Source organism: Etheostoma cragini, chromosome 8, assembly GCF_013103735.1.
Source record: "Etheostoma cragini isolate CJK2018 chromosome 8, CSU_Ecrag_1.0, whole genome shotgun sequence".
In the NCBI taxonomy this organism is placed as follows: domain Eukaryota; kingdom Metazoa; phylum Chordata; class Actinopteri; order Perciformes; family Percidae; genus Etheostoma; species Etheostoma cragini.
This window is the reverse complement of record NC_048414.1, coordinates 11,798,206-11,812,139: the sequence shown is the minus strand read 5'-3', so window position 1 is coordinate 11,812,139 and position 13,934 is coordinate 11,798,206. Positions and strand designations below refer to the sequence as shown.

The 13,934-nt window shown below is 39.8% G+C and overlaps 1 protein-coding gene across 5 annotated transcripts in view; it reads left to right on the top strand.

Moving 5' to 3' along the window:
• Positions 1–13,934, top strand: part of megf11 (multiple EGF-like-domains 11) — a 68,680-nt gene that overhangs the window by 17,742 nt on the left and 37,004 nt on the right. For all 5 annotated transcript variants that reach the window (XM_034879393.1, XM_034879392.1, XM_034879391.1 and 2 more), the window contains exons 4-6: positions 607–708; positions 1,299–1,399; positions 5,648–5,740. In XM_034879393.1, the coding sequence (XP_034735284.1) occupies positions 607–708; positions 1,299–1,399; positions 5,648–5,740 (296 nt within the window). The remainder of the gene's footprint in view (positions 1–606; positions 709–1,298; positions 1,400–5,647; positions 5,741–13,934) is intronic.

Sequence of the window (13,934 nt, the reverse complement as noted above, 5' to 3'; positions counted from 1 at the left end):
ATATATATATATATATATATATATATTTATATACAGTTTTATTGTTCAGTCTAGTGGTTCCCAACCCAGGGGTCCAACCCCTTCCAAAGAGACACAAATTTGATGCGTCTTGAAATGTTAATGATGGAGAAAAGAAGATAAAAACGTTCTGTGTGTAGTTCTGCTACACAAATTTGTATTATTTCTCTCATCTTTTTCTTTTTGTTGTTTTGTGTGTGAAAGTTTTGATTCTTTGGGCCTTAATTATTTAATTGAAACCATCTGTTGGTCAGTAATAAACATTTGCCCACCCTTTGGCAGCCACAGTTTTGGTCCTAGGAGACTGTAATGTGGTATGGAGGTCAAGTGTTTGTTAGGGTGTGTGTGTTTGTGTGTGTGTGACACTGCATGAGCACATGGAGCTTTTGCAAATTTGCACTTGTGGTAATGTTAAAACTGCAAATGTACTAGTAAATATAGCTGTCAGAAAATAGTGTAGTAAAAATTATAATATTTCCCTCTGAAATGTACAGTATACTGAAATTATTATTACATAAAATTCTCTCAAAATTGTACTTAGGTACAGTAATTCTTTCTACCAATGGTGTCCTAATTTCTGTCTTTTAGCTACGCTGTGACTGTCCAGGAATCCTACGCTCACCCATTTGACCAGATCTACTACACCAGATGTACAGACATCCTCAACTGGTTTAAATGCACAAGGCACAGGTACACTTGGATAAGCCTCCTTATTTGTCCCATGAGTTGTTTCATGAGTGACTCACCCCTTACTGTCCCCCAAAATCATAGCCAAATCAATGAAGGCCACAGTAAATTTCCCTGTTAATTGGGCTGACAGTGAAGTGCTTAGAGCCAGGATGCCTTTGACTGTCACCATCTTACTGTAAATGTTTTAATTACTCCATTAAGGTTTATGGTCACCTCCCAAATACTGACTTTTAGGTGTTTTAAACCAAATTCCACTGCCTTTGACTGTCACCATCTTACTGTAAATGTTTTAATTACTCCATTAAGGTTTATGGTCACCTCCCAAATACTGACTTTTAGGTGTTTTTAACCAAATTCCACTGCCTTTGACTGTCACCATCTTTCTGTAAATGTTTTAATCACTCCATTAAGGTTTATGGTCACCTCCCAAATACTGACTTTTAGGTGTTTTTAACCAAATTCCACTGGCTTGGATGTACTATAAAAACTAATCATGGTACAACTCTTTTTTACCTTCTATATGTTTTACTGCCCTTCGGAAAGGGTCGCTCTTTACATCACGCAGCTGTCTTGTGTGTCTGTTTTTCCAGGATCAGCTATAAGACGGCTTACCGGCGGGGAGTGAGGACCATGTACCGGCGCCGCTCACAGTGTTGCCCTGGTTACTTTGAGAGCGGGGACTTGTGTGTCCGTAAGTATCCTTTTTTTAACTCCTTTGTCCTTGATGATAACATTTCAGTTTACGTCAGCAAGACATTTACAAAATGGGAGTAAATATTGGGATTGATTGTTACAGTGGGTGGCTTAAAGATAAAGGTTCAACTCCCTGCCAGGCCGCTGTCGGCCCTCCGCCTCTGTCGCACCCCATTCCGGTCTGATCCTCTTTATCAAGAACACCTCATAACACACCACCACTAGCTCCTCTGTTAGCATGCCACTGTCTATGGGAATTTACTCAGTTTAAGGTGATTGAGCATGATTTACCATGAAGGCACTGTAGACTGCTCTCTGCTTCACTCTTCCAACACAAGTAATTTAATCGGAAGTGTATCACAATGAGAAAAATTAACGAGCCAAGAGGCTCCTGGTTATAGACTGAGTAGACATAGAACTCACCATAAAACCACACTAGAATTCAATAACATAAAAATTGGACTGTAGCATTGTCCTGATAACAATCCTTCCCTGTCGTTTTTATAGCTTAATTAATGGTCATTGATCTCTATTTTTATTCACACACATCAAACTGAATATTTTTGCATGTTGGCCAAATAAAGACAGAAGATATAGCTTCTGAGAGTTGCATTTTTTGATATTCTCGCTTTACCTAATGTTTTATTCCCTTTAAATAAGATTAGAATCACACTTTAATATTTTCCTAGATCTTTTGCAACATGAGGGAGTTACTGATACAGTGACTGGAGCCGTGTGGGTTTGCTCATTGACCACAGTTGAGCTTGTCCTTGTCTGGGCTTGGCTAGCCTCAGGGCAGCGGAGCACCGGGAAGCCAGCCAGCAAAGAATAAGAGCTGGTGTGATTATCTGGGGGTCTGGAGAAGGGGAGCACAGATTGATCCATAATGTATTCATTAACCATTTCACTGACTATGGAGCTATTTGTTCATTAACAGTCTTTTCAGAGTGTTAACCAGGCAAATCTGCATAGTGTTGAGGTGCCTCTCCAGTTTGAATGAAAGGTTCAATTTTGATATTATGTCAGGCTGAGAGTGCAGACCACCCTCCCTTTAACCCTCTTCCGGGTGAAGTGGGGAAACTGGGTTGATAGGGGCCGAGAGGGCAGTTTTGCTTTCTGCTGCCTTTGCAAACTGTTCTACACCTTTTAATCCGAGCACTCTCACTACCAGGATTAAGAGATTTGTACTCCCCAAGCTGTTTTGCGAGCAGTGACAAAAAGGGGCATTATACAGTAATTTGATGCAAAATTAACTCAAGTTGTCTATTTCAGGACCCTTTGTTGTTTTCTAAATGTAAAATACCCCTTTCCCCTTGTGTATTGTTAGTTTACTGTAGCTTTCTTCATTAAGTCTTTTTCATTAAAAGTCCAAAATGCTCTGTTTAGCTTTTAATCCTTCCTGTTTTTTGGTCATCTGGCACCACATCAACATTTACATTAACTCCAATGAATCTGGGAATGTGAATTATCCCACAAACACACAAAGGGAAAACACTTCTGACACCAAATCAGCAACAATATCTTTTAGGATTGTTTTGTTTGTTGTTTTGCTTCACTCTGTCTTTTGGAAGTAATTGTCTAATATTGTCAAAGCTCCCCACCATAAATTTGAACTTTGATCTGTTTCTCCCTAATTTGAGCTTGAAGTAACTGGAGGTCTTTATTAATTTTGTGACCTTTGATCTGTCGTAAATCATTAAGTTAATCTGTAACTAGTCTATGTAGAAGATGTGAGTAACTAATTTCCCTCCTAATAAGCGTGATTATTACGGTTGTGCATGAGGGGAACTTGCTAATAAGAACAGTTTATAATATCTTCAGAGACTGACGGGAAATGCTGGGCTATGAGTCCCTCTTTTTGCAGAGCATTTAGGTCAAATAACTTCTGCATGACTTTTGCCTGTCCAGGGATGCAGTGTAATTCCAAAAAATGATTGTGGCGGCAGAATTAGTTGGGTTCTGTTAAAGTTTCAGGCGCCAATACGCTAGCATATTTCACATTTAAGTTTTGATGATTGGGAAGATGAGTTTTTTTTTTTTTCTAGAAAGGGATTCTGTGCCTTTTGATTTCATTTTTCATTTTTGGCTTTGTTGCATTTTTTAATGCTTCAAAGACACAGCTTTAAAATGAATCATCTCCATGCTAGATAGAGGTATGGAAGAAGCTTTGGAGGGAGTTGTTTGATATGTTCTGTGGGCAGGCGTATCGCTTAGATTGATTTAGCCATCAGCTTTATAATAATGTTCCACGTTTTGTTCACCTCATTTTCCCTACCAGTGTACTACAAAACACTGCTACTACAAAAACCAAAAACACACAGAATTGTACTGACAGGTCTTTTTTTCCTGACTGCAGCAAAACTCTCCAAATACAGGGAGAGTAACACAGTTAGAGACTAAAAAGATATTTTTTATCAGACATATTTAAAGATTGTAGTTTGACTGGGCAAGAATATTACATTTATTAACACTGAATGACAATCACCAATTAGCTCCATTGTTCCCTGTTCTGATAACACCTCTGCATAATGAGTTGGATTAGCCTTTTATCTAGATGAAAGACTCAATTTCCCAACTGATACCTTAGACATGAGTTAAGCAGAGTGATTCATGAATTTCAATTAAAATGAAAGACCTACGTCCTCCTACTTTATTATGCCATCCCTTCAGAACACCAGTTCAGATCTCAGGAGAAGGGTGCGCTTTATCCTTTCTCCCATATTCAAAACTTAATTTCCATATATTTTTTTTATTTCTATATAAAGGATACATTTGCATTTCCCTGTTCTCGCTGATCAGAACTTGCTGATTGAAAGTAAACGAAATCAACTCATCATGGTGACATTGAAGTTTTCTCCTCTTCTCTTTTGAATACTCTGCATACTGGGGACTCATTGATTACAGGTAGTTGATCTTGCACCTTTGTCAGCACAAATGTTCAAGCTCTTCTCCCTTTTCTTTTCACTAGCTTACTGTAATTAGACAGTTTTCTGCCAGAGAACTGACGCTCAGAAATCTGCCCTAAATTATCTTTCAATCTCTGGTTTACCATTTTTGCCTGGGGAGCATTTCTGCGATTAGCGCCGGCTCGTGGGTGTTTGGGATTCACTTCTCTTTCTCCTCTCCCGCTGGCGGTGGATCCTAATCGAAGCCTGATTGAGTGATAATCTATAGTAGCACTGTTCAGGCCTGCAACCAGCACTCTGCTGACCTTTCTGCCTGCAGGATGAGCGCCATAGGGCTGCACACAGAACTGCAAAAGCGCCCCCAGGGCGTATGTTGTTGCTTTCCTGCTGTCCTTTTTTACACTTTTGATCATAAAATAGGGGAAAATAAAGAACAAAAGAAGCAGTACTTGGATCAACTTCTGGATGAAGTCTGATCAGTTAAGGCAATGGTTTTTATGTTCTGCTGCCCTTGGACTGTGTATCATCCCTCCACAGACTGTGTTGGTGGACTGCTGATTCCCATCAGGCGGGGTTTCTCCCTCATCATATTGGCCTGACTGTCTCATTTCTCAGATAAGAGTCTGTCTGTCTTAACCCCGCTGGCCAGATGACCTTGGCCGCCACAGATTTATTCATGCTAAGTGCCTATTTTTGCGATCTTTTTCTTCAGTTCACACAAAAAACAGGACACTGTGGCAAAAAAAAACTCCATGTAGGTCACTTTATTATCCAGCTGAACCAAACTTCCAACTCCTGTGAGCACCCTTCTAGGAATACTAATGCGGACCCAATCAATCGGGTGCCGTGTTGCTCAATGTGAATGATCAAGAAAACTGCACACTTAGTAAACACTGAGGTGCCTGGACCTGCTACATTAAAGCATCCCTATATGACAAAGCACTGGCTGATCAAATTAGAGGGGATTTACAGCTCGTTCCTTCATCCTTGTAAGCCTGCTGATAACAGCTCATTTTGGAAAGTAAAGCTATGTGATAAACAGAGATGTTAACCAAGGACTCAATCTTGTAAGAAATCATTTAGCTCAGTGTCAAGTAGTGGAGATGGATGCTGAATATGAGTGTCATGGCTATAAGATTTAGTCTTAGTCTTTAAGATTTACACAAGATATTGAGTGTTCAATTTTATGGGCCATTTTCTTTCAGCTGTTATCTTGGTGATTTTCATCATGCTGTTTATTGGTGGTTTAATGACGTTTTACACTCTGCGTGTGTGTGTTTGTGTGTGTGTGAACTCAATTATAAATTTCACTGATGAGAAAACTTCTCTGTGTGTCTCAGCTTTGTGTACAGAGGAGTGTGTCCATGGCCGCTGTGTGTCTCCTGATACATGCCAGTGTGAGCCTGGATGGGGCGGACTGGACTGCTCCAGTGGTGAGTGCATTTTACTCTTAAACCCACAATTAGTCACTTAGACTCATTTTTATTCCTAAATGGCTTACACAGCCAGTTAGTCTAAAAGAATTTACTGTGAATCTTTCAACTGTTTTGCCACAATGTACGTCTATCTCAAAGCTGCTCAGCTTTGTATCCTCTCTTCTTAGCAAACACAGCCAATGGAACAGGTAAGTGACAATGAATTAATTTTCATTTGCTGGAAGTGGAAGTGATTTTCTTGATGAATATAGCGGATGGATGGATGGTTGCATCCCCCCCTGTGTCTACCGAGCTCTCAGTTATTGTCTTAATCATGATTATACTGGTGCCTATGACTTGTTCAGCGGAATGATGAATCAGAGCCAGGCTGAAACAAACCATTGTGCTGGGCTTTCTGTTTACTGGGGTTTGCTCCCAGAGATGGTCTCCAGGAGGGATGGGGGTGGGGTGTGGGTGTTATATCCTTTCTGCAATCAGCTAAATGCTGGAGCGTCACTGACGCCAGACAGGAGGAAAGAATATATTTACTCCTTTGTGATATTTATGTCTGCAGAGAAATAGTGTCTGTGCATACAGGAGGCTGTTATTCCCAGGTCAGGACAGAGAAAGCAGTGACCCAGTCAACATATCTGATCTCAAATTCTTAACTTTAGCTGTCTGCTCCCGGCAGCATTTTACTGTTATTGCCGATTGCATATTTAGGAATGAGTAATGGGAGCTAAAATCATATCAGTACTGTTATTGTATAGATCTATGAGTTTTCATTAGCAAGAGAGCCATTCCCTGATTACCAACTGTGTGTAAATCAGCTGCTCTCGCTGCGGCGCCAGCCCATTGGAGGTGGATTCATGAGCATAAATGACAAGCCTGAGCTGTTCGCTGCTGCTGCTTACTCCTACAGACAGCTGAAGGTCCAACAGGGAGGATGTGAGGTTCAGGGCCCCCAGGGACTCTTGTCCCACTGTTGGTTGGTTAGGAGTGCAGCCTTGTGTGCCTTTCAGGCTGCAGGTGCTGGGCTAATCCACCTTATTAAAACAGACTTGATGATTGAGACAGAGGCATTATTCATAACTTTAGATTTCCATACCAGGCATGATTCCAGGCTTTTTCATTTACAAGCTTTCATCTGTAGAAATGAGGAATGTGTGCCAATTTTTAAATTAAATCTGCCCTCTTTTTCCTTCGTGTAAATGGTTCAGCATGTTGTTTTTTTGTCTTTCACAGTAAATTTTACTTTTACCCAGCTCAGGTAGGTGATGTGAGCTTTAGTAGACCTTGTGGAAGTGGATGCAGCCATCATATGATAGCTCAAGTGGGCTGAAAAGCGCACATTAACATCTACTTAGTTCCAAGACAATCAATGCCACAGTTTATTTGCTGTTTATTTTACCGCTATTATGTTTTTTGCTCACATAAAAGCCAATTCCCGGATAAGATAGCTGGTGAGAGGGCAGAATGAGCCAGTCACACGATGAAGGATGTGTGAATGTGATGAAAAGTGTGTCGTCCAGGCTTGGAGACGAAGAGCTGCCGTGGGATGCTGAGCGGCCTAAAGCTAAAGTGACAGCCTTTCAGCTAGTGATCTGGAGCTGCATCAAAGGCTTGGACCTCGTTTCTGGAGCAGCACCCACCAGGAAGTAGTTTTGTATATGGGTCAGGTGTGAAAATAAAGAGTCGGACTGTTTGTGGCCAGAAAAGAGAAGGCGATGAGGTGGGAGGGATTCAGTAAGTTGTATTTGGAGCAGTGGCGAAGGCTGAAAAAAAGCTATTACCTGCTGGTGTTCACCTGCTGTAGCCAGAATACATTTCATCCTCTTCCGCTGCCTGAGGCAACAGTCCCACTGAGACCAGGCCTGCCCTGTGACCTGCTCGGAGTCCTGGGGTGTCTTAGACTCAAGGACACACGGGTAGATGTCGACCACAGATAAAACAGCATATCAGGTTTTTTGCTGCTGACTTTTGTTTGCAATTGTCTTGTTCTACATCTATCACATGTGGATATGGAGCAGTCTGAGTTAGGTTGTGTTTTCCCAGAAGAAGGATGAATGATTAATTGTTGTTGGTTGGTGTAAATCCTCTAATGCCTGTGTGTTGTGTTTGTGGAACCGGTCTTGAACGTGTTTCTCTTATCACATGTCATGAATTGATTTTTTTATTTTTACTGTTTCATTGAACAGCTCAACGCATTTAAGCAGTGTGGTGAGACATGTACCTATTAATATGTGTTTGTCTTTGTTGTGCTTGCGTTTTCAGTTGCTTTGCCTTCTTTTTTTGAAACACACTGTGTTTGTCTTCTCTGTGCCACTGTGTATCCTTTGTTTGGCTTCAAAAACAACATTGTTCTCAATAGGTTTTTCACCATACAAATACAAAAAAAATATTAAACTCAATAAAACAGGGACAGCAGCCGTTTTTTCCAAAGGCAATTCAGATAGATGGAGCTCTGCTTATGGGACTGAAAAGTATGTCTTTAGTCATTTTAGTCTACTGAATTATAGTACTAGGTTTTGCCAAAATAGTTGTATTATTGGTTATAGTTTGCAACAAAAATAGTATATGCTGCTGTAAAAAGTACAGTGCGATATGAGATGAAATGGGAAATCAAATCTTTGTGGAATTTTATGAGTTTATTGAATGAAAACTTTTCTTCAGTATCTTACGAGTTTCTTAGGTTTAAAGCAGACTTTCTTAATTTAAAGTTGCATCATCCACCGCTGTGTACTTTCAAACACTTGCGATTTAATCTCTCTGGATGAGGCTGTCACACAGGGTCACTATATGCTACAGTAATAACAGCTTTTAAATAAAGAAAATGATAAGGATAGATGTTGTATGTACAACGTATATTTAGCTATGACTGGCATCACTTGTAAAATATTAGGTGCAATGAAGCACTATCATTGATTCCATCTGCTTCAGCTGAATAATAATATGTTCCTGGTGCTGAGGGAGACGAAATGTGCACAAATATGCTTTTAGTGTTTCTTCTCTCTGCCATCTTGGAGTTTGCTTTTCCTTTTTGTGGTAGAAATGTTCACCCATTTGTGCAGAAATTCAAAAAAACAATGCTACCATGATAATTATTTGAAAGGCTCAAGTTGTAGTGTTTGTTTGTTTGTGTGTTAACCACAAAGTATCCTTTATTAACCACAGAGCATCCTTTATGTTATAAGAAGAAATCTATCACACTTAATAGTCAAATCTTATGTTGTTGGTCAGCTGTAGTCCATGAGGTAAGATATTCCTTCCTAATGTATTCAAATAGGAAGACCGTCACTGCTTGGAGTGCTACGCATATACATGGTTAATTGATAAATGTGGCCTAAAAATACTTGTTTATGGGGAATTGCACCAGACGGGGGGGGCTACATGCTACTAGTTTTATATTAATTGTAGACTAAAACAATATGATTATTCATTGTTAGGGTTTAAAATCAGGGATTGGTTTTATTAGATATTGAACTCATTGTGTTGAAGTACAAATTTGGGCTGGCTCAAGCAGAGGTGGCAGATATTTCCTTTAGCTTCATTAGATTATTTTATTGCAGATGACATTGCCAAACCAGCAGAGACACAATACATAAGAGTAACTAGACAAAAACCGTACAGTTAAGCTTCATTCTGGCTTGAAAAATACCCTTGTGAGAACTCCCTCTAGCACCCCGTCGACAAAATGTACACCTTATTCTCAGAAGTGCACATGAGCTAGATGGTTCCTCTCCAATCCCACAGCAGCATGACATTGACATGCATCTCTATCAAAGACCAAGAGACTGTGAATTACATTGAATGGGGCAGAGATGAACGCACCAATCCGTGGCTCCACACATCACTCCAAAAGTCTCTATACTTTTTTCGCAAAACTTCTCTCTTCATTATTCTTGCAGATACATATTTATAGATTTAAAGATTTATATTTGTGTGTGTGCCTATTTGAATCTGTATAAAAGCAACAAATCACTTTTCTTTTCAATAATAGCCCGATATCAACAAAAAACTGTGAAAAGTCAAAATTGATTGAATTTCTCATTATACAACCATTTAAAGAGATATAAATATTGTATGTGGAATATAATATATTATATAATATAAATATAAATATTCAAACTGTATCATTCTGGAAGGGGTTCCTTGCTGAATGTGACACCTGCCTCATTCATTTTGATAGATCAAAGCGCCCAGGCAACTGTATTTCTTGAGGGGACAGAAGACGGACCACTCTATAGTGCTTCATGGAACACAATTGCATGTGTGTGTGTGTATGTGTGTGTGTGAAGCCCTCCTGCGCTGACAGAATATTGTTTTTGTGTAGGGCTCCCAGGTATTTTATGCAGCCAGTTTATATACTGCCAAGTATGTGACAGTGTTATTTATTTCTCCACACCACAGAGTTCATTCTCATTTAGATATCACTTCTTATCGTATGGAAGAACTGGAACCGGTTGTATCAGTTCTTCTTAAATTCAAACTTAACCAAGTAACATACGTTTAGATTTCATTGTTTTTTACAGTCCTGTGTTAAAACAATGTAAGGTGCTGGTTTTTTTGGTGGGGTGTTGTTTTTGGTACTGGTACGACAGTCAAATACGACCCAGGAAGTCCAGTTTGAGTATGAAACTGTAAAAAAACAAGTAACTGATTCATTACCATTTCATACTTTGAGACAGAATTTTACAACTCTGGAACGTTTTCATAGCAGAAAATGTAGAATGTAGAAAACTATTTGGTTGCAACAATTGCAAACAGTAGAAATATGGTAATGGTACAAAGTAATTACAGGCAGCACGTCTTTGCTTGTGTTTGAAGTTGAGCCTGGCTGAACCTGTGTCAACAACTATGCAACATCATCTGGTAAAATGCTGCAGTCTGACAGAAGTTGAGCCAGGCTTAATTTTTTTGCTGGAGCCCCCTGCCCCCCCATCACGTGACCGACCTCATTGAAATGAAGGAGGAGGCTGCTGTTTTTTTTTCACACAGGGTTAAAGTTGGTTTGAACGCAGCCTTATCCATGACTAATATGAAATGGGTTGCACCATAACAAATTATTCTAATATAGAGATGAGTTGCTATGAAACATTTGTATCCAGTAACTGCAAGATGTAACTGTTACACAACTGTTGATTAACTGAAAGAAGAAGAAAAATCCTAGCTAGTAAATGTGGATGCAAAAAATCAATGCATGATTTAAAATGTTTTAAGAATCAGATTTGTAAAAAGTTTTATGAGGAAAGAAATACATTCATTATATAGTTCGACCCACTTAAACTCTAACAGCTCATGATGCTACAGTGATTGTGATTGTTTACACTGCCGCAAATCCTGATTAGTTTTAGACTGTGCTACTATGAGCTGATTTACAAATGACCAAAGTCTTTACTACCTAAGACATTTAATTGGCTAGTAAGGGCTGCTGTGGTTCAGGAGAAGTAGAGCGGTCGCCCGGCCCTGCATTCCCATGTCAAAGTGTCTTCGGGCAAGACACTGAACCCTGAGTTGCCCCCGATGCTGCCCCATCGGAGTGTAAATTTGTGTGGGTGTTTATCTGATGAGCAGATGGCACCTTGTACAGCACTTGGCCACAGTGTGTGAATGATGAATGGTTCCTGTACTATGTAAAAGCGCTTTGAGTAGTTATTGAGACTAGAAAAAAACACCTTATTAGTTAGTAGTCCACCAATAGTTACTAAGAACCTAGGAAGGACCATAAAAACATTATTGGTTTGAGTTGGTTATGTGCAGTTTAGAAACAGACAGGGACGGTGGCTGTTAAAAGAATCAGAGTGAGCTGTGGGGATGTTACTGCCGAGGATCTGGGAGAGCATGCCTCGAGATATGGTACGGACAGCATGCCTCTCAGGTCTTTACTGACTCGTGTGAATTATATGTGGTGTAAATCATTGTGCTGAAACTTCAGCTGACGGACGGTGAGTCCATTGAATGAATTGTGGCACACGCGCTGTAACTCCCAGCCTTCTTTACCGCTAAAGACAGAGTTAAACATTATTAAATATTCTCACTAAAAGCAACAACCACAATCTTTTGAGGAGATTTTGAATTAGTAATGTGCATCAACTGCTGTAGCACACGCACACACACACACACACTCTCTCTCACACACACACACACACACACACACACACACACACACACACACACACACACACACACACACACACACACACACTCACACTTTCTAACATTTTCTGAACATGTAAGCCTCATTGGCCCAGTATGCAGATTGACTTTGCCCAGCTCTGAAGATTTTTTGTACCCTCCCATTAAGCAGGATTTATTGTTCCCCGAGAGCTCACTGCTCCATTACCTTTGGGAGAATGCCTAAAATGTGTGTGCGTGTTTGAAATGTGCGTGAGTGTGTTTTCTCTGATATAACCCAAGCACAGAAAGCCGGTGAATATAATGACATATTGTGGTGATGTTTAGGATGATGCGGCCATTTTGAACAGACTAGATGCAGCATCCAGTCCGCTGGTCATTATCATTGTGATGGTTATTAGTCAGCAAGAGAGAGAGAGAGAAGAGGCCCTGGAACACTCTGTCCAGTCTACATAGATGGCTTGATTTAATAAGGACTTTAAAATGCCTTATCTTCTGTCCTTAAGAGAAGGTCAGTGTGTCTAAAATAGCTGAAATGCTATGATAACAGTTTAGAGATAAGATAGCTTCTGAATATTAATGCAGAACAAAGCTGTTTTAGGCTGGTTTCACAGTTCATAAGTCACACTTTATTTTGTGGTCCAGTGCTGTGTTTAGGGCGTTTGTAAGCAAAGTTGAAGTTTATTTTTATTGATCACTGCTTTTGATGACCTTTTCACATTTCAGTGTGTGGCAGACATAACGCCACACACTTGCTTTAGACTAGAATTGTGTTAAACACTGCACGGTTTTGATTTGTAAAGTCTCTCCTGCAGTGCCAAATTATTTCCCTTTTTTAGTCTTCAATCATATTTTTTTCTGTTTTGATTAGTGACACTTTGTGGCCCTTTAAAGCGATACAATGTCTTTTGAAGTCTGAAGAGGGAAAACTACTCAATATTGTACAATGAAAAAGAGAAAGATTTAAATAAATTTTTATATTGTATTTTTTTTTCTTCCTCTTCTGTTATTAATTATTAATTCTTATTCTTATTAATCACAGCCTCTCAGATTTCTCTTGTGACCACTTGGTTGAGGCCCAACCCCAAAGTGGATCCCAACCTTTTTGGCATGTCAACAAACGATGTCTACTTGTGACCCCTCATAATCGGTTATATTTGTCTGCTAGTTGCAATAATTTCAATCAAAGTGGGATTTATTTTTTTACTTGTTTTGTTTGCATTGTTTTTTTAAAAAGAGAAACACAATATTATTAACAAGAAAAAAAATCAACAAAATAATTCAGGATAATTTAATGTCTTTGCAACCTATGTGTCCAGACTCCCAGGTTGGGAATCATGGGGAACAGTCTGACAGTGTGTATTATTTGTTGCAAAATATTTGTTATAGACACCAGTATCATCTCTCAGGACCTTGAGTTAATGAACATTTTGGTCAGAATAATGGCTTTTTGGTGTGACTATGTTCTTCGGTATCATCACATTCCATTGGAAGCTGTGTTGCGGTGTCCTTGGTTTGCTTTGGGAGTGGGAGCATATTAACAGTCTTTCTCAGATCCTCTGGTGCACCTGCAATCTCCTGATGTTTAACCCTGGACTTCATTGGAGTGTTGCAGTGATTACAGGCTGTCCTGAGGGACATCGATTGTCCTGCTCCTCCTAGGCAAGCCCCACACAATGCTGACGAATGAACTTGTGGCCCCGCCAAGTCCAATTAACTGTCAGTGCCGCATCGACGAGCTCCTCTGTTTGTTGAGAGTGAAGAAAAACAAACTTTTAATCAAATTTGCCTCTGGGCCCTAGGGTATTTGGGGTTGTATTTTGCATTCCACTGTGTTCTGCCTCGCCTGCAGTCGTGCGACCCTCTCAGGAGGTTATATTGCATGTTGTTTGTGTAAGATAGCAGAATGCCTGCACCTTACTTTAATGACATATCTTTCCACTGTCTTTGACTGATGAATGATCCAGCGCTAGAATCTTAATATTACATAGTCACAAAGCAGGAAAAGACTAGGAAGCTAGGTCAACTCATATACATTGTATTTGCACACACAGGCATTGTTTTATATGAAAGGTAG